This window comes from Armigeres subalbatus, chromosome 2 (assembly GCF_024139115.2).
Source record: "Armigeres subalbatus isolate Guangzhou_Male chromosome 2, GZ_Asu_2, whole genome shotgun sequence".
Classification (NCBI taxonomy): Eukaryota; Metazoa; Arthropoda; class Insecta; order Diptera; family Culicidae; genus Armigeres; species Armigeres subalbatus.
Genome location: NC_085140.1, coordinates 191,063,797 through 191,089,035, shown reverse-complemented (window position 1 = coordinate 191,089,035; position 25,239 = coordinate 191,063,797). Strand labels below are relative to the sequence as shown.

The 25,239-nt window shown below is 41.6% G+C and overlaps 1 protein-coding gene across 1 annotated transcript; it reads left to right on the top strand.

Annotated features, from left to right (window-relative positions):
• Nucleotides 1-20,634: 20,634 nt before the first annotated feature.
• Nucleotides 20,635-22,766, top strand: LOC134209451 (uncharacterized). Its single transcript, XM_062685437.1, has 4 exons — nucleotides 20,635-21,343; nucleotides 21,439-21,774; nucleotides 21,827-22,191; nucleotides 22,365-22,766. The coding sequence occupies exons 1-4, from the start codon at nucleotides 20,635-20,637 to the stop codon at nucleotides 22,764-22,766; spliced, it is 1,812 nt and encodes a 603-aa protein (XP_062541421.1).
• The last annotated feature ends 2,473 nt before the right edge of the window (nucleotides 22,767-25,239 follow it).

The following is a 25,239-nucleotide window of genomic DNA, read 5'->3' as shown; positions in this document are numbered from 1 at the left end:
GAGGAGGCCTTAAACGGAACTTAACTCCAAGGGAAAACGGGAGTTAATAAACTATAAAGCGGCAAAGTAATTTGCATAATTGTGCACGATTAATCATGATTAATAGAGTGGTTGGCTGGCTGCGTTTTAATACGAGAGTACTCCACTCTGGATAACAACGGCAAGCTTGTATGCAACAGGTCGAGGCAGGGGTGCGTGTCTTTCTTTTATGAATTAATTTTCAATTAACGTTAACGAGTCTCGCACGGCAAATACTGACTGCGGCGATACTTGCTCGTATCCTCGTGACCGATTTTGGGCATACGCCTCCGGAATTTTGCATGCCTGCGCTTGCGATTATTGCACTGGCAGGAAGTGTACTGAGTCGACGATGAAAGCGCAATGGTAAACTGTTTTGGGAAGAGCAAGTTTTTAATTAATTTGCGTCGCGTAGCGGAAGACCGATAATGAGGCCAAAATGGGCTGACATGGACTCAATACCAAATACAATACTTTCGAATGGCTGTTTGACAAAGGACGACAGTGGAGCGTAATCCAACTCCAAGGACGAGGTTGAATCATCGTCCATCTCATCACAAAACATCACAAACTTAACAATAATTAATCCAAACAAAACATATTAGATTTAATACTCAATTGGATGATTGTCTTTCGAAGGAAAAAAACTCAACTGGGCAAACCTTGATGAGAATGTTAATCGATTCTAGTTATAAAGTAATAATATTGCAATTTGAATCTGTTTAATTTTTTTGTCTTTATTAGCGAGATTTTCAGCTCTAGGCTGGCTCGTCTCGTATCTATTTAACGGATTCAAGCCCTTTTTCTATCAGAGTGGCCAATAATTGAAAGTGACTCATGCTAATACTTGTTTCATATTATTTTTACACAGCAATATCATAAATCTACTTTGAACCGGGTTGAGAAATCAGCAAAGCTTGTTAGTTATTGTTATATATTATCGTTGATTTTTTAAACTCAATCATACACACGCTCGTTACGGTTTATGCATTTTATGTTATGTTTAATCAAACTTCCTATTTCCTATGTTTTTAAAATATGTATTAATTAACTGGTGATTTTGTGATACTATGGAGTTTTTGTCCATATGACAAAAATGAGTATTTCGAGACTGATCTGCGATTTGGGCGTAACTTATTTTGCAAACAAACATTGTTTTATCGATTCCGTAGAATGTAAGCGTTTTTCTCCAAAACTGTTTCCCTTATCTGTTACAGGAAAGCTTATTCTATTTGATACATACCGTGGGTGGTTTTCTCAGGAAATGTTTGTATTAGCAGGAATTAGCCTTCCGATGTTTCTTTACAAAATAAGTAAATCGCGAATCAGCTCCTGATTAGTGGATTAGTATTTTTCTAAATATAATTGTATTGTGCAAAAAAACTCAGTAAGACTGATACAAATATTTCAAAACAATTATGTCTCCCCTCCCTTCGGATTTTTTTGCTCTAAAATAATATTTTGAGGGGGCAACAAAAAAATTCGGTGAATTTTGAGGATTTTCAGAACATTCTTCAATAAATCCGAGGAGTTTTTAGATTTTTTTTTCATTTTGATTTTTTTTTATTATTACACCCCCCCTTACTTATTGAAGACCAGTACGACTTAATTTATATTAAATATTTGTAACGGCCTAATGAACCTTAATTATAGAAAAAAATCACTAAAATAAAGTTTATAATAAATGAAAAAACAAAACATTATTTTCAATATTTTGAATTTTCTTCTTATAGGGGCTCCTTGCACGGTGTGCCTGTGACCATTATTAATGAAAAAAAGGCCATCCATTCTGAACTCGCCTTTCGAAAGATATAATATCCAGGCGTCTGCTATGAAAATTTCAAAATCTTTCATCTAGGGAATCAAAAGTTATAGCAGTTACAAATTTAATGATTTTTGCGTTCGATATTTCACTAATATGCAACCATATATACCGTGAATTTCCTCCTGATTACATCCAAATAAATTATCATCAAATATGCAATTTGCAACCTCAATCAACTATAACCTAAAACATTTTCTTTGAATAATAGAAAAAATAGCAAAGGATGTTAGAGATAACATTGTACAAATATCGATGGCAAAATAGACAATACAACCACAATACAGTATTCAAATTACATAATTATTGCACTTCAATCTCCTAATCATACCAAAGTGTGAATATTGTCTATGACAGACAAGTAACTACACTCTGTATGATGATTCTGTTTTTATTAAATATGATAATAGTTGGTAACATAGAATACCGCGCTGAAACAATGTTGTCTTTCATGGGTAGTGGGTAGTTAGTAAGACTAGTAACCAACAATTAAACAACAATGTGCATCATTTGTTGTCAGTTATACAACCATCATCCAGTTCGATTCAAGCAGTGGTACGAAAACGAGTTCCATTTGGAAAAAAATGGGAAAAACTAGATCACCCGATCACCGAGAACGGTAGACGGAAAAAGCATATATGCACCACCCTGGAACGTCTCAACAATTTAACTGATTTGTTCCACCACCAGTTCCACCACACCTTCCCTTCCTTTCCTGCTTCCTGTTCTTCAATGACGGCTAATCCAGGAACGCGGCAACTAGCGATGGCGTCCCACTGTCTTTCGGGGTGGCTTGGGCGTACGTTGTAGTTTCCGGGACGGAGACGCGCACTCTCGACCTACCAATATAGTGACGGCTTGGCCTTCGGCGGATACGATGCCGGTATTGGTCGAGGACGGTACACCACGGCTTTCTTCGGGACTCTAAACGGCGGCCTTCTGGTTTCTATCCAAAAAACGGCGGGGTTCTGATAATTGGAGGAATAATGCGTTGAGGTTTTGTTACTACGAGGTAACTACCGGTTACCTTATGTCCACTGCACCGACTTCTTTTCCACTGTCCACTTTCTCTTTCACTATGTCACACTTTCGAAATGCTAGCTCCTAGTTTTCCAACTCAAACTATCTTGGTCGACGACTTTTTCGTTAGTGAAGAGTTCTGTGGACAGGGAGACGGTAATACCATGCATTGAGGTCTATGACCTCGTCCCTCGGGCAGTGACCTCATTTCCAACCAAATGGCCACATTACGCCACCCCTTCATGGCCGTCCAAAGGGCTTTTCCTTGGTCCTCTGGTGGAGGGACACTGTACTTCAGTGGGTGGTTGGCTGCGTAGGGTGGTGGTAGAGCTCAATTTAAGGTCTAGCCTACTACAGGGAGCTGACTGGGAAAAACCTACACTGAGACACGAGTATTACCTGCATTTACAACATTTATTCCACGAAATACACTACACTAAACACGGATTTCTCGGTAACACTCTCGACATAACCTAACCAACACTTACACTCTCCCCCAGCTCGGGTAAAAAAATATTTACAAAGTGAATATTTTTTTATCTGCAAACCTCACTAGCTTTCACTGATCACACGTACCTCTGAACCTGCACAACACGAAAAACCAACATAGAGACAGTATTAACTTCTTTGACTGTAGACTGTGAAACTTTTCGCCCATGACGTACTAGATTAAAATAGAACAAATAACAGTAAAAATTGTGTGAATTTGGGCATTATTGCAATTGAGTTACGGGGTCATAAGTTATCATTGTTGAAATTATCAACTCAACTCAGTTTCATAAACATTTGTTATTACTGACCATCACCGTCTGTGACTCCGGTCTCCTGCGTACAAATTCCTAGGTTTTTAAACCTGGTAACCTCTGAATTATTTCATTTGTGTTGTCGGACTTTATTCTAGTACGTTCTTCGAGATAACGTTATCATTTACTTATGTGTGCGTGATTCGATTCTGTCAAAACTGTCAAAAAGATGTTCAATGTGGAACGGACAATATGCTGTTATCATGTGGTAAGTACGATGTGGTTTTAGCACGAAATTTTTATGATCTGCCGGCTACGAAAAACCTTAATATCGTGGGTAGTTGATTAATCTATATTGGCCAATTGATCTATCCATTGGTTTTGGTTTTTCGCTAGTTGATCATAATTGATTTCTTGCTAGAAGCTCATCCGTAGCTATTCTATGGTGCACCACGTGGTATTGAATGGTGGGTATGAATAGTGATTACTATTGTTTTTATGCTACAGTGACGCAGCGACACTTCGGAATTATTTCTGCACAATTTACTCACATTTTTACAATCTCCTACACACAATTTTCGCTCAAATACATTACAAACGAAAACTTGCTTGCAATATTGCGTACGAGACCAACTAACTCTTCCAAATAAACATTTTAAAACAAGACCTAAACTACTGCTACAACATGCTAATTAAAAAAAAATCCTAAGTTTTCAGAAAAAAAAACATGCATTTCGACAATTACGACGACTAAATGACTATGACGAAAATACTACTGCCTACTATTGAGCAACGTTGCAACTAATTATGATCGTACACTGGACATCTCAACTGACGACATCTACGTACATATTTACTTCTACCACCCGGGATCAGTGTTGAGAAATGAGTGAGCACCACTTGAAACTTACTCACTCGCTCACGAGTTTGAGTATTGGAATTCAAACTCACTGCGAGTATACTCATCTGTGAGTATGGACTGAAATACTCAAACTCACGAGTGAGTAATGGCATTTAATATACTCACTCGTGAGTATATTTTACTCGCATTGTATTCGAAAAATGATTTGAAATTAGTCTAGTTTGCTTTTGTCTGGTTCTTCCGTTAAATATAAGAAACACGGTGCTAGGTACGTAGTCGGCGTAGCGCTAATTTAGGGTTTGGTCCGATTCGCGAATTAAAATCAAATTAAACTTAAAAATGACAGCTTATGAGCTGCGAGCAGGGTTATTTGAAAATTATTGAACTGTCATTTTTAAGTTTAATTTGATTTTAATTCGCGAATCGGATCAAACCCCCAGAATTCGGAAGTCGGGACTTCTGAACCGAAGTTCATCCGAAGTTGTATCTGTCAAAGTAATGGATGCGTTGTTTAGCGCTTCTTTTGGCGAATCCAGCGCACTACAGTGAACGTTCGCTAATTGGGGGTTTTCTAGTTGGGGCGCTTTTTAGTTGGGGGTTCGCTAATTGGGGCGAAACCCAATTAAAAAGCAGCTAAACGTCAGAATGTGATGTCAAAAAAGAGTTGACGTTTTGTTTCCGTGTTTGGCGGGATCGATATTTTCTGGCGCGTAAAATTTTCCTTTGTTCAATGCAAAAAGTAAACAACATTGACGCTTGTCAAAACGCCCCAATTAGCGAACGGCATTCGCTAGTTGGGGTGAGGTCGTGCCCCAATTAGCGAACGATCACTGTACTTCCGAAGTTGGGAAAGTTGCCTATATCTGGAGAAAAATCCAACTGTGGTAAAAAGACGTTCTAACTTTGTTCCGGATAGATAATATAGATAGTAGAATCTACCACGGTTAGATGACTTTACCTCGTTTTTTTTACCGTGTGACGTCACACCCCTTAATACTTTGTTTGAAATCGTGACGTCATGCTCGTTTGGAGACACGTTTGACAGTTCGTTTGGAGACAGAGGATTTATCTTCGCTCATCTATATATTCCACTATCTATAATATGAACCATATCATCATGACGTCATATGACATTTTTTTACCCGTGTTCAAATGGCGAGTGAAGTTTAAAAAAATGTAAACATTGCCCTCATGAAACTTCAGTCGCCATTTGAAAACGGGTAAAAAAAATTGTCGTATGACGTCATGATGCAATGGTTCATACACTACTAAAAATCCACACATATTTGAACCGGTGTCAGCAAAAGTGGTACATGTTACATTGAGTAAGTTTTTCAGGAGACGCATTTTCCCGAAAACATCGAATAATAAATTCATATTTGCAATTTTTTGCAACTAAACTGTACCAACATGTTATGACTGATGTTCTTAAAGATAGTAGTGAAAAATAAGCGAATTTTATGGCAAATTTCAAGTTTATTAAAACAAATTGCACATGTACCACTATTAATGGGAACAAAAGAAAACAGAAACCGAAAAACGTTGACAGTAAAAGTGGTACATGTACATTTTCAAAATCATTCTAAATGGCAGTAAACTATCTTGAAATTCAAAATAGGATTGAAATCTGTTGTGAAAACAATCATGTTGCTGAATTTTCTTTTAAATAAGCTGATTTTAGTGGGTGGAACTGTACATGTACCACTTTTTCTGGCAACGAAATGGCCATTGTGATATATACCAGAAATTAAAATGTGCATATATCGAGATTTAGTTGCCAGAAATCATTTTTTCGTTAGTCCCTTACTAGATCTTTGCAAATAGAAGCCGTTGGTGTCAAAAACCTAAAATTGACAAAAATGGTTTATGTACCACTTTCGCTGGCACCGGTTCATTTATTGGCAAAAATCCATAGATTTAAATTATAATGTATATCAGCGCACACATAACAATCCTACACGCGAATTACTCATAAAATTTATATCCAAATAAGCTTTATGTGTGGTCTCGAATTAGGAATTATTTAATTTATGTGTGGTTCTATATCGATTATATTAGGGTGGAGCTATTGCAAAAATTTATAACGGCGACACATATATCTTATATAGATATTTTTGGCAGTGTACGGGTAAAAAAAGAATTCTCGCTTAACTTTTCAAATGGTCCTAAGTCATATGATGTCATGATGCAATATAGTTCATATAGTGACAAATGAAAATAGATACTAAGGTATGGAAATCCATATTTTGTGTGCGTGCCTTTCGTGTATGGCAAAAAATCTCTCACTACTACATTCGAATCTAGGATCCCAATGAAAATTGATAGAAGGTGAGGAAGAAGACCAAATGCAAGTGTATTAGTGGATGATGGAAAATGTAAACAGGAAAATCGACACATGCTTTATGGCAATAATCCATGTATTTTGAAATATGCATATCACGCGTCGGCGCATACTTAATTGCATACAAATTCATACATGGATAGAATGACCCACATGGATTGTATTTGTGAACATATATGCAATGCATGTGGGCGTATGGAATAATGCGGAGATTTTTGTGAGTTTGTAAACAGCAAATGGTTATGTGTGCGCCTCACCTGCTATCTATCTCATTGTATGTTGACGATAAAACCAGCTGATTACTGAATTTAAACGTCAACTTGTCAAAAGGCCTATTCAGATTAAAATTAAATCTTCGGTCGTAAATTTGGAATGGTTCAAATTTTTGACTTTGTAATAACTTTTGTGGTAAAAATATATTAGCACGGCTGCTTCCGAAAACTGTAAAGGTGAGTAGTTTAAATTTAGTTGCCTAGTAGATGCAGGGATTACATGCTTGTGATGGATTTCTTAAAGACTCAGAATATCAGTCGCTTAGTAGTGTAAATAATGATTGCAGGCTGTATGTGGAGGAAGTATTTTTAAATTCGGGATAGGATATGCCCTCCATTCAACGTACAGACGAAGGACTTTTTGGATCTGAAACAGCAGCTGGAGATCGAGCGCAAGCGCAAGTGCGTGAAAAAAAAGTATTCAAGGACAGACTGGAGGCTTTCGATCGACTGCCAGGGACGGGTATGGTATTATCCCGAATTGACTGAGGGGAGTGGACCGCTGGAAGAAGTACCCGTACCAACGATAACCGAAAAAGTTACTCAAAAGAGATGTGTGTAATGTACGTCTGTGAGTCGGAAATGATCAAATGGACTGTACAAAAAACCATTGACATGCCAGCGAATATCACCTCGAAGCGAGCATCAAAGCTGAAATTAAATGGAAGTTTATTGTATTGATTCCCTCCAATCGTAAACAACAAGAATCATCTGTCACTTGGTCACATTCTAGCAGTAACAAGAGATATCGCGTATCAACACATGCCGCTATACTTTTGAGACGATTGTAAAGCGATACGGTTTCTAGAAGGTGACATGCACAACTCCAACAAGCATCGGCGGTGGCGCAGTGGTGCAGGAAGTAACTATCGCGAATGGAAGGAGCACAAACGTCACCAAAGTCAGTTAGAACCGTACCTGATGCCAGCCTCCTTCATTACCTTCTCTTCCACCATCAGCGAAACATCGACGAATGCCAACATGGATGAATTTTGCTCTTCTTGTAAAAACGACCTGCTACCGGTGTCCGAACTAGAATCAAATTATTCGATCCTTTGGGGCACGGGATCATATAACTGCTGTATAAGTGTTATAGTGCGTGCGTGAGAAGGTGAAGAAATAGGTAAGTAGGTAATGTTCCCCCAATTTATGTGCACTTCACCTATATTTTTATTCTCAATCGTCAAGGGGTCTTATACTAAAATGCAATCGCTCAACATAAAGTGCCATAGCACTATTCAGATAAATGAACGTTAGCTGGTTGCTCTTTCATCCTAGTTTTATCCGAGAAAACAAATTCATATACGATTATTTTGGCACTGTGTGAGGACCTTGCCTGGGGTCAGAGCACAGAGTGTTCTCCTTTTTCTTCTTCTTCTTAGTGGCATTACATCCCCCACTGGGACATTGCCGCCTCGCTGCTTAGTGTTCATTCAGCACTTCCACAGTTATTAACCACGAGGTTTCTAAGCCAAGTTACCTTTTTTGCATTTGTATATCAGGAGGCTAACACGATGATACCAGGGAAGTCGAAACAATTTCCAATCCGAAAATTGCCTAGACCGGCACCGGGAATCGAACCCAGCCATCCTTAGCATGATCTTGCTTTATAGCTGCGCCTCTTACCGCTAGGCTAAGGATGACAGAGTGTAGTTTTGTTTAATTTTGAATATTTGCATTCTATCGATCTGCCATTGCATGAATTTGTATCTTGTGTGGCAATTGATACGAGTGTCAAGGAAGTAACATTCTGAACCGCCGTGAACATCCTAGACCAGACCGAGAATCGAACTCGTCATAAGTGAGATAAGTAAACCTTGCACATCTAATTGAAGACCTTCTTTGCAAACACATCTGTCTCATATTAAATTTATTTGAAAGTGGTAATTGTCAAGAATACAAATATTTGACTATTTAGGCATTTTCTCTGTTGTAGTGTCAACCTAAAACTAGCTTTCGTTATATTTCTGTAAAGATCCTATTCCTATGTGAATTTGATTTGTGTATAATGTCCAATTTGACTAGAGATGGGCGTTCAGATCCGGAATCGTTAAAAAGATCCGGATCTCTGAAGTGAGTAAATGATTCGTGGATCATTTTTTAAGAGATCCGGTTCACCAGTTCGGCAAATTATTTGACCATTTGTAAGTAAATGACAAAATGAGTTCATTTATTGTATTCCATACGCTTGTAAACAAGAAAAGGTGACGATATTTTCAATACGGTTCAAAAGTTTGAGCCTGAATGACTAACGCTTCATTATTTCGCATTCTCCTTGCTTTTTGTTCTAGGGATCCGATCCGGTTGAAAGATCCGGATCCTTAGAATGAATGATCCAGATCTGATCCGTTCATCAAAGTGATCCGTTTTGCCCATCTCTAAATTTGACAGGTCTCAACTGATTGTTTGTTTAAATGCAATAGGTTCGTGGTAGCAAAAGTAGTATAAAATCCTCTAAAAATGACCTTAACTGGAAAATACCAAGAAAAACTATTTAAGCCCCTTATTTATTATTATCTTGGTTTGGCATCTGGATTATTCTATGAGGAATAATTACACACACACACTTGAGCGCACAAAACTCTAAACTCACTAACCCCTTGTACTTACTCTGTACTTACATACCTACAATTTGCTATGAAACTAGTTTAAATTTATTTCAACTCCTTATATTGGGTCTTTGTGTAAGATTATTCAAATTACCAACTTTACTCACAATACTACAATACTCATGACGAGCATTTTTACTCACTCACCTGAGAGTATTGGTATCTAAACTCACCTGTGAGTTACTCACTGCGTGAGTAATACTCGCAGCGAGTATGGTGTCCTACTCACTGCGTGAGTATGAGTATTTAGTGAGTAGCTCACGGCCTGAGTATTACTCACAAAATGAGTAAAGAGTGAGTATTTTTTTACTCACGAGTAAGAGTTTCGCAACACTGCTTTCCATTGGCGTACTAGAGCTTTCCTTGGCTTGTTCTATCTCGCGAGGCTTTGGAACTGCCGGAGTTTCCAAAGCTTGAATCCGCTGAATCAGCTGATTCACAATTTCCTTCAGTTTTACATTTTCCTGCGAAAGCTCTTCCATTTTTTCCTTATCGTTTGTTTCAACCGTAAATCCTACCGCGCCTGCAACTTCAGTAGTCTGCCTATCTTCGCGTATCTGGGTATTTTCGGTGTTTTTGTTGGTATCCTCATTCGCGTTCTCTACCGTAACTGACTCCTTTCCTAAAGTTTGCTTATCTGATTGCTCACGAATTTGTTTCAAACTATCATTTAAAATTTTCATCTCAGCCTCTCTCACTGCTGTTATTGGCGAAGTAATAGAGTAAAACGTGTTCACTAATCTAATACATTCTCCTGCTATCATTGCTATGCTGTTCAACTCTTCTTCGGAATCCACACGTGATTTCAATCGCTGCATTCTAAACAGTACGTGTAGCAATTTAGATTTAAACTTTCTTTCTGGTGCTTTCAGCACTTTTCTACCCTCTAACACCACTTTCACTGTCTGTAGCTTCGCATCGCATTCAGTTAGTTCATTCATCGAGTCAATATCGTCGTATTTGTACTTTATGCATTCTTTATTCTCTCTTTCAGCCTTCATCTTCGTTCTCAATTTTCGTTCCAGCTTGCTGCGCGATTCATCTCTCATGTCGATGTTACGAATGAGTAATTCATGATGAAGTTCATCATCCGCGAGGTGTGCAGCATCCAGCGAGTGGTACTGCACCTGCAAATGGGCTAGCTCCATAATGCAAATTGGATAATTGAAAATACTACCTAGTTAAATGCTGAACGGTTTTGCACGTTAAAAAAAATTGAAAAATTAGAAAAGAACTACCTAGTTTTATGTTGAACGGTTTTGCACGTTAAAAAAAATTGAAAAATTAGAAAAGAACTACCTAGTTTTATGTTGAACGGTTTTGCACGTTAAAAAAAATGAAAAATTAGAAAAGAACTACCTAGTTTTATGTTGAACGGTTTTGCACGTTAAAAAAAATTGAAAAATTAGAAAAGAACTACCTAGTTTTATGTTGAACGGTTTTGCACGTTAAAAAAAATTGAAAAATTAGAAAAGAACTACCTAGTTTTATGTTGAACGGTTTTGCACGTTAAAAAAAAATGAAAAATTGTATATTCTAATAATTTAAAAAAAATCCTAGTTTAAGAAATCGGGAATAAACCACTTTTCTTTTTGTGTTTTATTGACAAAGTCCGCAATCACACACGCATGAACAAATGTGCTCCGATATTATTTAAATAATTGCCGACTTGTTTTTCAAACAATCGTTATTTTCACTCTTTTTGGACTATCAAAACCCCTCCGAATACGGTTAGAAGCCGAACCAGTTAAGTCACAGATTCACTTCCTAAATACTGTCTAATGTCAACTGTTTCGTGAAGGCCTGGAAGTTTTCCCAGAGACCTCTGTAGTGACCAGATATTTCAAGTGCGATTTTCCGAGCTGCCAACAAGAAACTGATGGTAAGTCAACTTTATGTTTGGCGCCAAAGTGTAATTACTGGTAAGTATACCTCGAGCAACACAGAGACTCCCTGAATCAAACGGCCTCAGGGTCGGCACGCTCACCTCCAGAAACTCGCGGACAGGTAATTCTCGCACTCCAAATAGGAAAACCACAGTATTTTAACACGACACACTTTATTCGGCTTCTCTTTTCTAACCTCTTTCCCTTCTAATCTCTCCTTCCCACTTCCTTATTCGCTAATCTAACCTTACTTCGGGGCCCCTACTTCCTTCCACAGTTCCACCACACCTTCCCTTCCTTTCCTGCTTCCTGTTCTTCAATGGCGGCTAATCCAGGAACGCGGCAACTAGCGATGGCGTCCCACTGTCTTTCAGGGTGGCTTGGGCGTACGTTGTAGTTTCCGGGACGGAGACGCGCACTCTCGACCTGCCAATATGGTGACGGATTGGCCTTCGGCGGATACGATGCCGGTATTAGTCGAGGACGGTACACCACGGCTTTCTTCGGGACTCTAAACGGCGGCCTTCTGGTTTTATCCAAAAACGGCGGGGTTCTGATAATTGGAGGAATAATGCGTTGAGGTTTTGTTACTACGAGGTAACTACCGGTTACCTTATGTCCACTGCACCGACTTCTTTTCCATTGTCCACTTTCTCTTTCACTATGTCACACTTTCGAAATGCTAGCTCCTAGTTTTCCAACTCAAACTATCTTGGTCGACGACTTTTTCGTTAGTGAAGAGTTCTGTGGACAGGGAGACGGTAATACCATGCATTGAGGTCTATGACCTCGTCCCTCGGGCAGTGACCTCATTTCCAACCAAATGGCCACATTACGCCACCCCTTCATGGCCGTCCAAAGGGCTTTTCCTTGGTCCTCTGGTGGTGGGACACTGTACTTCAGTGGGTGGTTGGCTGCGTAGGGTGGTGGTAGAGCTCAATTTAAGGTCTAGCCTACTACAGGGAGCTGACTGGGGAAAACCTACACTGAGACACGAGTATTACCTGCATTTACAACATTTATTCCACGAAATACACTACACTAAACACGGATTTCTCGGTAACACTCTCGACATAACCTAACCAACACTTACACTATTATTCAAAGAATAGGTTTTAGGTTATAGTTGATTGAGGTTGCAAATTGCATATTTGATGATAATTTATTTGGATGTAATCAGGAGGAAATTCACGATATATATGGTTGCATATTAGTGAAATATCGAACGCAAAAATCATTAAATTTGTAACTGCTATAACTTTCGATTCCCTAGATGAAATATTTTGAAATTTTCATAGCAGACGCCTGGATATTATATCTTTCGAAAGGCGAGTTCAGAATGGATGGTCGTTAATAATGGTCACAGGCACACCGTGCCTTGAATTCATACCATGTACCCAAATCAATACCATTCGAAAACAAAGAATTGGTGCGCGAATTGTTTTGTTTCTCATTTTTGTGATTTTTTTCAGCAGTGAGCACGCCGGATAACAACAAAACACGACACAAATTGAGCCTAAATATCCTATTTGCGAATGTTATTGATTTAGGAGCATGCTATTAATAATGGAACAGATACCCTATATTATATTTAAAAATCCAAAATGATTGCAATGAATGAAAAACTGGTGAATAAAATTCTAAAAATTAAAACGAAAAAATTCATAAGATCTGAAGTTTTTATTGCCACAAATGTGCTTAGCTTAAGTTTAGGAAGAAAATAGGGATTCTGTGCTTAATAAAAAAAATGCAATTTGGAGGGTTGAGCGAAGATCCAGTGAAGTCTTATCATATTTAACAATACTAAACTTAAATTGAATCACTTGTTTTGGAAACTACAAAGGTCTATTTGTCACAATTCCGAGAAAACAACAAAAAACTGATATGGAAATGCTAATATCATCTTCCAAACTTGGACGTACATGTTCATGATAGAATTAGATGGGAAAGTATAGAATTTATAGTTCCGTTAGGATACGGCAGGCATGAAGAATGTTTCTATAGAAGTCGATTTGAACTTCACGTAGAAGTAACACACACGAGACAGCGAGACCGCGATACAGCGAGTTCAATTCCTAAAGCATTAGTAGCTTAATACGCTACAGCACTTCATACCATTTTTGATTTTTTTGAACAAAAATTAGTTCTATAAAGCATTGTCGTTGACCGATTGTCTCACAACGAACAAAGTATGATTTACCCAACGCTTCCATGATTCCGTGTACGATTTGTCATGAATTTGCCAAAACAGTTACTTTTCCTTCCTCGTACGGTTAATTCAATAAAGTTTACGTTCCCATCAGCGAGTCATGCCTCGTTACCAGATCTTGACTCGAACAACCAATTTGGCGCGCATCACAAATTCCTTCCAACGCAAAATGCGCATCACCTGCCCATTCCTGACAAAGCCAGTGAGTGTAGTGTGACCACGCTCGTGTGCACAGGATGCTTGTATCAGTCGTCGCGTCATACATTTGGCTTGGCGACCCAGATATCCAACGAGCCCGGTCGCAGCAAACATGCCATCCAGCCAGCCAGCGGCAGGCTTGTGGGCGACATCGAGTCCCCCACGCGACCCGGATCCGGCCAGACAGATACTCGGCTCTCGCACACGGTGCGGTAGGTTGGGTATTTTGTAAACATTTAGGCAAAGCATCGTCCCCGGTGAGATAATGGCCAAATTGGTCGGGATCTCTTATCTGCAAACACCCGACGCGGCTGGTACGATCCAGTCGTGCGTCAGACAAATTGAAACGTATATTTCATTTCGAGTGACTCCTTTCGCTATGATTCTGCACCTGAGTCCCAACTGGCTGGCGGCCACGCTAATGATTTGTTGTCTAGCCACCGAAGGATTCATTCATGTTTGCTGTATCCTGCTGAGATAATCGCTTAAAACAACAAACTCTACTTTACTTCTTAAGACGGAAGACTTGACTCTTATCAATTTCGTGTGATCTCGAAAAGACAATCCGAAAAAAAACAGACCTAGTCAAACGTCGTCCCAAAATTCCTAGACCTGACACATCCTACATTGGGCATCGAGGTACTTCAGCTTCATTGACTAATTACGGTTGTCTTTTTTGTGCCTTTTCGGCCTACCGCTGCAAATCTTCGTCTTTGAGCCATGAGCAGTGCTTTTATCTAATTATCCTTTTACCGCACTGCACAACAAAATCTCAGTCGGGTACCCAGTCGGATGCATTGGATGTAAGGAAAACCTACCTCTCTCGGAGTAGAGAAATGAATGATCCCGTGTTTGAAAACCAAAACATTAATTCACGTTGTGGAATACGTTTAGAAGGGTCCTGAAAAATAGCAAATAACGTCAAAAAAGGTGAATGCAGGATTAATTTTGTTTTGTTCCATTTAAATTATTAAAAACAGCCACTAAATTTATTTTAGTGAAGAAAAGACAGTGCTTTTAAGTTCTCTATAACCGTTTCATATTCGTATGAAAACTAGTATGGGGAAACTATTTAAACCTTTCATTTCACTGTCTTTTGCGAAAGGATAACACACATATCTAAAAGCAACACTTAAGAGTCTTCACTCAACGATAAACACAGCTTAATTAATTCCCTGATGCAAAAGATAGCATACATAAAAAAATAAGGCTACATACAATGTTGCGTTGCACGTTTCAGTGATGATCTCTGAGAAGTTTAATCGTTATGCCCAATGATTCACAACCTAGATTAAAATCGATTACCAGCTATTGGAACGACAATCAATATGCAATCCCTGGTGTGTGAAAATTCTTGAGTGTACAGGATTCTGTTTTTATACGGTTTACATTTTCCCAGTTTTGCGCTCATCTAAAATGTTTACCGTGATTTTTCTTTTAATTATTTGGCGTTTTTTGGAAACATGTTGCATATGTTATATTTCAATCGACTCGGCTCGAAAAATTGAGGTGATGTCAGTGTATGTAAGCATGTGAACAACATTTTGTAGACACACTTTTTGGAGCTTAGCATTGGCCGATTTACTCGTAACAGGTTTCATTTGACCATTTGGCCTACTTTTCCATTCCAATGAAATGGGTGATATAATGAATAGCATACAGTTCATTATAACACTCATTTGGATGCTATAATGGAAAACTAACATCAGACCAGCATACTCATAACTACATTATACTAAATTAGCTTGAATATGTGTTCAAGTAATATAATCTCTGGGTCGCGTATTAAATGAAATAGTTTTATGGACATAACATCAAAATTTTCCAAAGACAAGTTATAACAAGTTATAGACGAAAATAGCTCAATAATATCAAATGTTGATAAGATAGCTAAATGAGATATGGACATGATTGATATAAGAGATAAAAGATCAGACAATAATATCAAAATTTTGCACTATAATATCATCAGAAGATCAAGTTATGCTATTTGTAATAAGTGATCAATATCATTTGCCATTGGTTTGTTCTTATCCATAGCATATCGTGATATTTAAATGATATTTCGGTGCAAATTTTTGATATTGTTGCCTGTTCTTTTATCTCTTATATCAATCAAGTCCATATCATGTTTTGTTATTCTGTTCATGGCTTCTGCCCGGGTATCTATCGCTTCCTGGTTTGGACTCTGTTTGTTCTTTGCAGCAACATGATTTATTGGCAAGAAAGATCATGTGAAGTAAATTAAACTGTTCAAATTGATACAGATTTTTCATTTTAAAGCTCGTTTTTCGTCACTGCCAAAAAATATATTTTTTGCAATGACTTTTTGCAACTAGTTGCACAAACTACTATTAAATCAATCAATACCCGAAACGATCAAAATACATCCGATCTATCGACTTGAAAAATCTTCATGCATATTGTTCCGAACGTCGCGAAACCAGCACCCCGGTGCGAAAGGGTCACTCGATCCACAATCTGCAAGAAGCTACATTAGGGGCGATCTGTCATCGTTCTGATGTATTGTTATATTCTAGCCATGCAAATTGAATTGTAAACACCTACCTATATACAGACAGAACAAGTTAAAACTTTCTAAAGCTAGGACGTACAACATTGATTTATTGATTATACAACAAAGCTAATTACGTTGAAACTGGTTAGTTATCCTAGTTAAAATTGTTGGACAGTTCACAAAAATACAAGAAGGACTAGAAATGTAAGTAATATTTAAAAACACACAGTTGAATTTGAAAACTAATTGAAATATACTAAATTTACAGCTATAAAGCTGACTCATGCAATATGCTAACGCAGGTCATGCTATAAGAGGTCCGAACACCTATCGGTGCTGTCCCAACAAACTTTATAGATTTCTAACAAGAAATCTCGCGGAGATGCCGAATTCCGCAAATATTCTTGGCAGAGGAGGACCGACCCAGCAGCAGCAGTCGGGATGCACAGACCAGCAGCGGGAAAGTGATCCTAACCTCAACACGGTTATTCGTCAAGAAGGATCAAATGATCCGGTCGTGAATTGTCATGCGTTCCCGAAGAAGCAAATCATCGAAGACTAGCTCGCGTGCTTTACGTGCTTCTCTCGATCTGCAGCGGCTCGAAAAGGAATTCCTCGCCAGAAGTATGAAATCCTTCAAGCCCAGCTTGAGGATGGAGAAGGTAGCAGTAGCGGCAAAACTCGTTGATCTTCCCATGGCAGTTCGCAGAGGACTCACGAGTGGGTGCAGAGTCAGTCAAGCTACCAGTACCACCACCACCAGTATAACCAGTGATTCCCGTGGTTACTCAGTCTCGGACCGGCACAATTCCCAAGGATGTTACTCCAGCGATGCCAGTTACAACTAGTGCCATGATCACGGATGTATCGAGTATGCTGGACATGCAATCGTTATCCATCAACACGAACCCAGTGAATCAAGTGACATCGAAGCTACCGCATGCTACTAGCTCATCGTTTGTCCCAACTCGTCGTCGGCTCGCACATTTGCTAGCTAAGAACAACGAACAACCGACTGTGAGGGAGCCGTAGGTGGCTTCATAACGTTATTGGCGGATCATCATCCGTTGTCGAATGAAGTGAATTTTTCCATGCCGCCAACACACACACCGGAGGCCTTAATAGAGCAGCTGAGCGAGCTGCAGAAACGGGCGAACAGTATCCAGCAGCGGCTGATTGCCAAGACATCCCATCAAAGCCAGGATCCAGATCCAAATTCCGGACGAAGCTCGGCGATTCCAGCCGACGCAATCATCAACGGTGAATGTTCCTCGGCTAGCGCGTAACGTTGCCTACGATTTTCCGATCACCGACGGTAACACCAGGGTCACCAGCTCGGTAAGTCAAACGTGCTCCAATACTACTACCACATTCGAACCGCAACTGAATATTGCAAGCTCGGTCGATGCATATCTTCCGACCCGAGCTATTAAACAAATGAATAAAACACCCCCTCCGGCCACCGGACCATGCTTACTTCCCCCATTCTACCATTTGTTCCTGCGCATATGAGAACGCCCCAAGCCCAATCTACTCCCCCCTCCGAGTATACAGTTTCATCTCGATTGTCTCCAATTATGTCATCGATGGTTCCCACATCTGTCTCTAACGTCGCTAATCTGTCCGTCGCTCAGGATGTTCCTCGCCGACAACTATTCGGTGGTCCAACCTCACAGCAACTCGCCGCCAGACACGTCGTGCCCAGAGAGATTCCTGCTTTCACCGGTGATCCAGTCGAGTGGCCGTTGTTCCTGAGCTGCTAAAATATGACCGACATGTGTGGCTATTCCGATGGCGAAAACCTTATGCGGTTGCACCGGTGCCTCAAAGGAAACGCGTTGGAGGCTGTTCGAAGCCATCTGATGCATCCTACATCCATGCCGCTGATCATCGACACGTTAAAAACTCTATACGGACGTCCAGAGCAGATCATCAACTCGCTACTCTTCAAGCAACGCGCAATGCCAACTCCCAAGCCTGTACACCTGGAGAGCCTGATCGGTTTCGGTTTGGCGTGCAAAAACCTTTGTAGTCACCTCTAAGCAGCGGGGTTTCACGATCACTTTTCGAATCCCTTGTTGCTTCAGGAGTTGGTGAGTAAATTGTCAGCCACCCTCAAGCTAAACTGGTCACTCTTCAAGCGCCAACATGTGAACGCCGGTCTTACTACGTTTGGAAACTACATGGACCAGATTGTGACAGCCGCCAGTGAGGTGACGTTTCTCTGTGAAGCAGATGGACATGGCAAGCAAGAAAAACCGAAGACGAAGGAGAAGATGTTTATGCACACTTCTGAGGAGAAGGCAGTGGAAAGTGTAGCAGCCAATCACAAGGAGAACAAGCCGAAGCCGTGTGTAGCCTGCCAGAAGGACGGTCACAAAATCAAGGATTGCTACAGCTTCCGCAAGATGACTCTCGAAGATCGCTGGAAATTAGTTCAGGAGCGTTTCCTCTGTCGTCGTTGTTTGGGTTCTCACGGCAGATTCCCACGCTAGGCAAGCAACTGTGGGGAGAATGGATGTGAGGATCGGCACCACATGCTACTACATCCCGAGAATCCACAATTATCTCGAGCAACCGAAAACCCAGCAACTACAAGCACAGTTACCGTTCATCGTCAGGGCCTGTTCCGGATTCTTCCGGTGTCGCTACACGGGAATGGCAAAACAATCAGGAGGTACGCCTTTCTTGACGACGGCTCATCTAGAACTCTGGTGGAAGCGAAGGTAGCTGCAGAACTGGGCGTCACCGGCAACGTACATACCCTCTGCTTGCAGTGGACCAGTGGAGTTGAGCGGGTGGAAGACGAATCACAGCTGATAAAGAAGATTTCGGGTACGACAAATACCACAAGATTCGACTTGAAGGAAGTGCCTACCGTCAAGAGTCCCAACCTTCCGGCCCAGTCATTGGACTTCAGTGAACTTTCCAAGCAATTTCCCCATCTGCAAGAACTATCTGTCCAAATCTACGTGATCGCCGTTCCCACGATCCTGATCGGCTTGGATAATTCGTTTGTGATTGCAACAAGGAAAAGTAGAGAAGGAATTAGAGGCAGTCCGATCGCAGCCAAAACCAAGCTGGGCTGGACAGTCTATGGAAGCACGTGCGGCGAAGTGGTTCAGTCCACCCATCAGCTGTTACACATTTCCGTTCGTTCGCCCGATCAAGAGCTCCACGACCTAGTGAAAGAGTTCTTTGCTTTGGAAAGTGCGGGTACTGTAACTTCCACGAAAGAGAGCGAAGATGATCGACATACCCGTCAAATTCTGGAAGAGACTACTGTACGGACGGAATCAGGGAGGTTCCAGACCGGCATGCAGTGGAAGTGCAACCACGTGGAATTCCCGGCCCATGGCGGAAAAGCGGATCCGCTGTCTTGAGCGCTGCCTAGAATCAAGGCCCGACCTATACGACAACGTGAAGACCCAGATTACACAATACCAAGCCAAGGGATGCGCACATAAGGCTAGTCCGGAGGAATTCGCCAGTTTCGACCCCAAGCGGATCTGGTTTCTGTCGTTGAACGTCGTTACAAACCCAAGGAAGTCGAACAAGGTTCGATTAGTGTGGGATGCGGCCGCTAAAGTCCGTGGGCACTCGTTCAATTTTGCTCTTTTTGCTTGTCCGGACTTGCTCGTACCGCTTCCAGCGGTTCTGTCTTCGTATCGCCAGTTCGAGGTGGCCATCAGCGCTGATATCTGCGAGATGTTCCACCAGATCTTGATTCGGCCTGAGGACCGATCGACACAGGTGTTCCTGTGGCGGGACGATCCCTCCAAGCCCTTCGAGGTGTTCGTCATGGACGTAGCAACGTTCGGCTCCACCTGCTCACCTTCTGCAGCTCAATTCGTCAAAAATCGGAACGCCGAAGAGTTTTCCGAAGAGTTGCCGCGGGCAGCGGAAGCAATCACGAAACGCCATTATGTAGACGATTTTCTGTGCAGCGTGGCACCGAGCAGGAAGCAGTGGAGCTAGCAGAACAGGTCAAGCTAGTGCACTCCAAGGCCGGATTCGTCATTCGAAATTGGCTGTCGAACTCCAGTTACGTTCTCACACGGGTCGGGGAACAGCCAACAAAAATTATGGAAAAAGTTTGGATTGACAGGTCGGACGCTTACGAACGCGTTCTCGGAATGGTCTGGAAGCCTGAACCGGATGTCTTTGTTTTCCAAGGTGTGTTCCGAGAAGAAATCCCGGCCATCTTTTCGGATGGCGCTGTTCCAACCAAACGAGAAGCTCTGCGCACTGTGATGAGCATCTTCGACCCCATCGGACTGGTAGCCATCTTCGTCATCCACAGAAAAGTGCTTGTGCAGCATATCTGGCGCTCTGGACTTGGTTGGGATGAACGCATTGCGGACATACTGCTTGAGCAGTGGAAACGATGGGTCAAGTTACTCCAGCAGCTGGAACGAATCGAAATCCCACGTTGCTACTTCCCTGGCTACTCTTCCGAAGGCTACAGGACCGAGCTGCACATTTTCGTGGACGCTTCCGAGGAAGCCTTTGCAGCAGTAGCATATTTCCGAATCGTCGAAGAAACAAGAGTTCGATGCTCGTTGGTGTCAGCGAAAACGAAGGATGCCCTCCTGAAACTGCTGTCGATTCCCAGGCTGGAGTTGTCAGCCGCCGTTGTCGGTGCCAGACTTTCGAAATCCGTCATTGAGAACCACACACTTCCAATCAGTCGCAAAACGTTCTGGAGTGATTCCTGCACAGACATGACAGAAATCCACGATCGCACGCAGGTCGATGAATGGCGCTGGGTGCCATCGCGTATGCATGTCGCTGACGATGCCACAAAGTGGGGCAAAGGTCCCGATATCAGCTCCGAGCTCCAAAGTTTCTATACGATCCGAATTCGTGGCCACAGCAAATAACAAAAGAAGAGGAGTCTTCGGAAGAACTTCGTCCGATTCATCTTCACCTTGACGTAGCCAGGGAAGAGCTGCTGCAGTACGAACGGTTTTCAAAATGGGAGCGCCTGGTCCGTGCTGTATCCTACGTACGCCGGTTCGTGGACAATCTTCGTTGCAAGGCGAAAAAGCAGTCACCAAGCAACACGGAATGGTTAAATCGGGACGAACTGCTGCGTGCGGAGACAACCGTCTTCAAGCAAATCCACCACGAGGCTTTCGGGGACGGGCTTGTTATTCTGAAGAAAAACCAAGAACTTCCCGCTGGTGAACAACAGAGACTTAAGAAAACTAGCAAGATCCTCAAACTTTCACCTTTTCTGGTCGAGCAAGGACGGATGGACGGCAGGATTGCAGGTGCACAACAGGTGTCCTTCGATTTCAAGTTCCCGGTCATTCTTCCCAAAAGACATGAGGGAACGAAGCTTCTTGTCGAAGCACTGCAATGCTGAAACTGCGATCAACGAGATGAGCCAGAAGTTTCATGTGTCGGAAATGAGAGTTGTTTTCGAGCAAGCCGCAAAACAGTGCCAGTGGTGCAAGATTTACAGGGCAGCGCCGGAGATCCCGAGAATGGCTCCGCTTCCACAAGCAAGGACGGTGTCACATGTGCGACCATTCACCTATGTCGGCGTTGACTACTTCGGGCCAATGCTGGTTAAGCAGGGACGTAGCGAAGTAAAACGTTGGGTCGCGTTGTTCACCTGCTTGACCATCCACACAGTGCATCTTGAGGTGGTGCATAACCTGACTACAGAGTCCTGCAAGATGGCGGTAAGGCGATTCGTCGCACGGAGGGGGGGGGGCCGAAGGGAAATCTTCAGTGATCGAGGGACTAACTCCGTGGGTGCTAACCGCGATTTGAAAGAAGAGCTGAAGCGCATCAACAGTAACCTCGCCGGCACTTTCACCAATACGGGCACGCAGTGGCGATTCAACCCACACAGGGGGGGATCATGGTCCGGTCGGTCAAAAGCGCGCTGGCATCATTGTCTACTGGGGGCAAGCCGGACGATGAGACCCTTCGTACGCTCCTAGTCGAGGCTGAATCGATCATCAACTCGAGGCCACTGACGTACCTCCCAATTGATTCCGAGGAACAAGAAGCCCTTACTCCAAACTGCTTCCTAATGTTGAGCACCAGCGGAGTCAACCAACCGGCTAGGGAGCCGATCGAGGAGGGAAGGACAGCGCGCTGTAACTGGGACCTATGCAAACAGCTATTGGACAGATTCTGGGCTCGGTGGATCCAAGAATATTTGCCAACGATTACCAAGCGTACCAAGTGGTTCAAGACTGGTTCAATCTGGTGGTCGTCGTGGAGGACCGGATTTCGAATGGCTGACTGAGAGGACGGGTCGTACGAGTATTTCCGGGACGGGATGGCCGTGTACGAAATGCGGAAGTAGCGACAGCCAGTGCAGGAGTGCTGGTTCGGTCAGTGGCGAAGCTGGCAGTTCTGGAAGTCGGTGGTACCGCTGAAGTAGACTTCGAGCAATACGGGTCGGGGGATGTTCCGAACGTCGCGAAACCAGCACCCCGGTGCGAAAGGGTCACTCGATCCACAATCTGCAAGAAGCTACATTAGGGGCGATCTGTCATCGTTCTGATGTATTGTTATATTCTAGCCATGCAAATTGAATTGTAAACACCTACCTATATACAGACAGAACAAGTTAAAACTTTCTAAAGCTAGGACGTATGCAGTCAGAACATGATTTTAAACCAGTTTTCCAAAACTAGATGACTTTCCCGTCGAACCTTGTCAGAACCAAAGGAACAATGCAATTTCTTGATAGCCACTTGATAAACAGCAGCAGGATGTCCAATTCACCCCCACCAGTTTTATTGACTTTAGAAGCAATTTTTCAACTGCTAACGTAAACAAACATTTTATTCAATCACATTATCTTGGCTTAATCCGAGAAATTCAGTATTAACACTACTGTGCGGATAAAGCAGGATTTTAGATTCCTTGAAAACCACATTTTGTACCACACTCATAAGTTTTATACCACGTGTAACTAAAATCTGCAAGTAAAATATTCTGTAAAGAATGTATCGGCTCTTTTGATGAGCCTATGATTTGAAATCATTAAATCGTAAATAGTTTGTCGTCGTTTCCAACTGCCTTTTATCACAATAATTTAAAAACGATAAACAGCTCTATGAATTTATATGGACATCTGACCATCAAACACACGCGCCACCTGCTGTCGCCACAACCATAATAAGAGCACACGAATGGAGAGCCGTTTAATTTGTCAATCCACAAGCCCGCGCGTCCTACCGAAAATGTACATAAGTCATAAATACTTAAGAATTCAGATACCCACGAGAAGCCAATGAAGTGAATAATGATGTCGTGATATACCATTCGTTTAATGTTGATGTCACCACATTTATAAAAAGAAAACTGAATATTTCAATCACTTAAATTTGATATTCTTAATTTGTAGCAAATCTCATCAGCATTTGTATCTGAGAACAAGTTTTTAAGGTTTGTAGTGCTATAATGGTTCAAAAAAGAATAGATCATGTCATTCCAAATTGTTATGGCTCAAGAAAAAGAAAAGGGACGAGTCTCACTGTTTCCAGGCACCGTGCCTTGACCGAAAGCGCAAAGGAATTTATGATTATGTTTGGACGTTTTTGCTCACGAAATGGATAAACATGACCGAACGTTCCGCCGTCTACCCAGAGAAGTCACGTAAAATAAAATCGCACATCCACAACGAAAAAGTGCTGCGGGTTCATACGAAGTTCACGGAACAAGCTGCACATTTCTCGGGTTGAATTATGAAATGTTTCTGACAAAACGATCGTTTACTGATTGCCGTTTAATTGCGTTAATTTCAATTTGTTGCTCCAGTCCGACCTCGTTGTTGATTAACATGTTCAGTGGCTGCCCTTCGATTTCCCGTTGATTGGATTTATGTTTTGTCCTAATTTAATCCCTTGCCATATAATCGGTAATATACAACCGAAAGTCAGGCCGGCCCCAAGTATGATCGAACCGTTTTGCAATATTTCATATTTTTTTCCGAGGGGCATGTTTAGTGCAACATTGATCATAATTTTCGGCATTGGGAGCCATAAATTACCGCATTTATGAATTGTTGAATATTTTAAGCAAATCAAATTACGACTATTTTATAACTCGACCGCCGGCAACCGCTTCAAAGCACAGCGCGCGGTCACGAAGCAACAACTAGTTTCGTTTGTTTCGCTCGGTGAGGCGTTTGTGCTGCGTTGATCTGTGACAAATTTTTCCTGACATGTTTATTATTCTCAGCGAACAAGGATTTTGATAGCAAGCCCCCCTGCAGGCTGGCGATCCCGCATGCGGCATTCTGGAGTTTGATGATATTTTTGGTCATAGTTTAAAAAAACATTTGAAGAACTCGTCCATGGGGACGTCCATGAAGTTACACACGGGAAGTAAGTTCAAACATATTATTAATCAAAATATTGAACCACGTCATGCAAGATTTTCCATTGAATCGATCTCAGCCCTGAAATCAACTAACCAACAATTAGTTTCCAAGTTTAATTGCTGGAATTTGACAAGAGTAACCCGCACACATTAAATTACCATCAATTGATGACCAATAACAGTTTTCGACGAAGAATACGTACGACAAACATACGTTTGACAACGGTAAGATATTTTTATGACGTAGTTTTTGGACTCTACCCATCCAGCTTTCCAGCTGAGATTGAATCATTATGGCTTTGCCGGTGAACTAGTTCACCTACGAAACTGGTCTCCAGCAATATGTCAGAAGACATTTACAAAACAATAGTCCATGCAGCGATTAG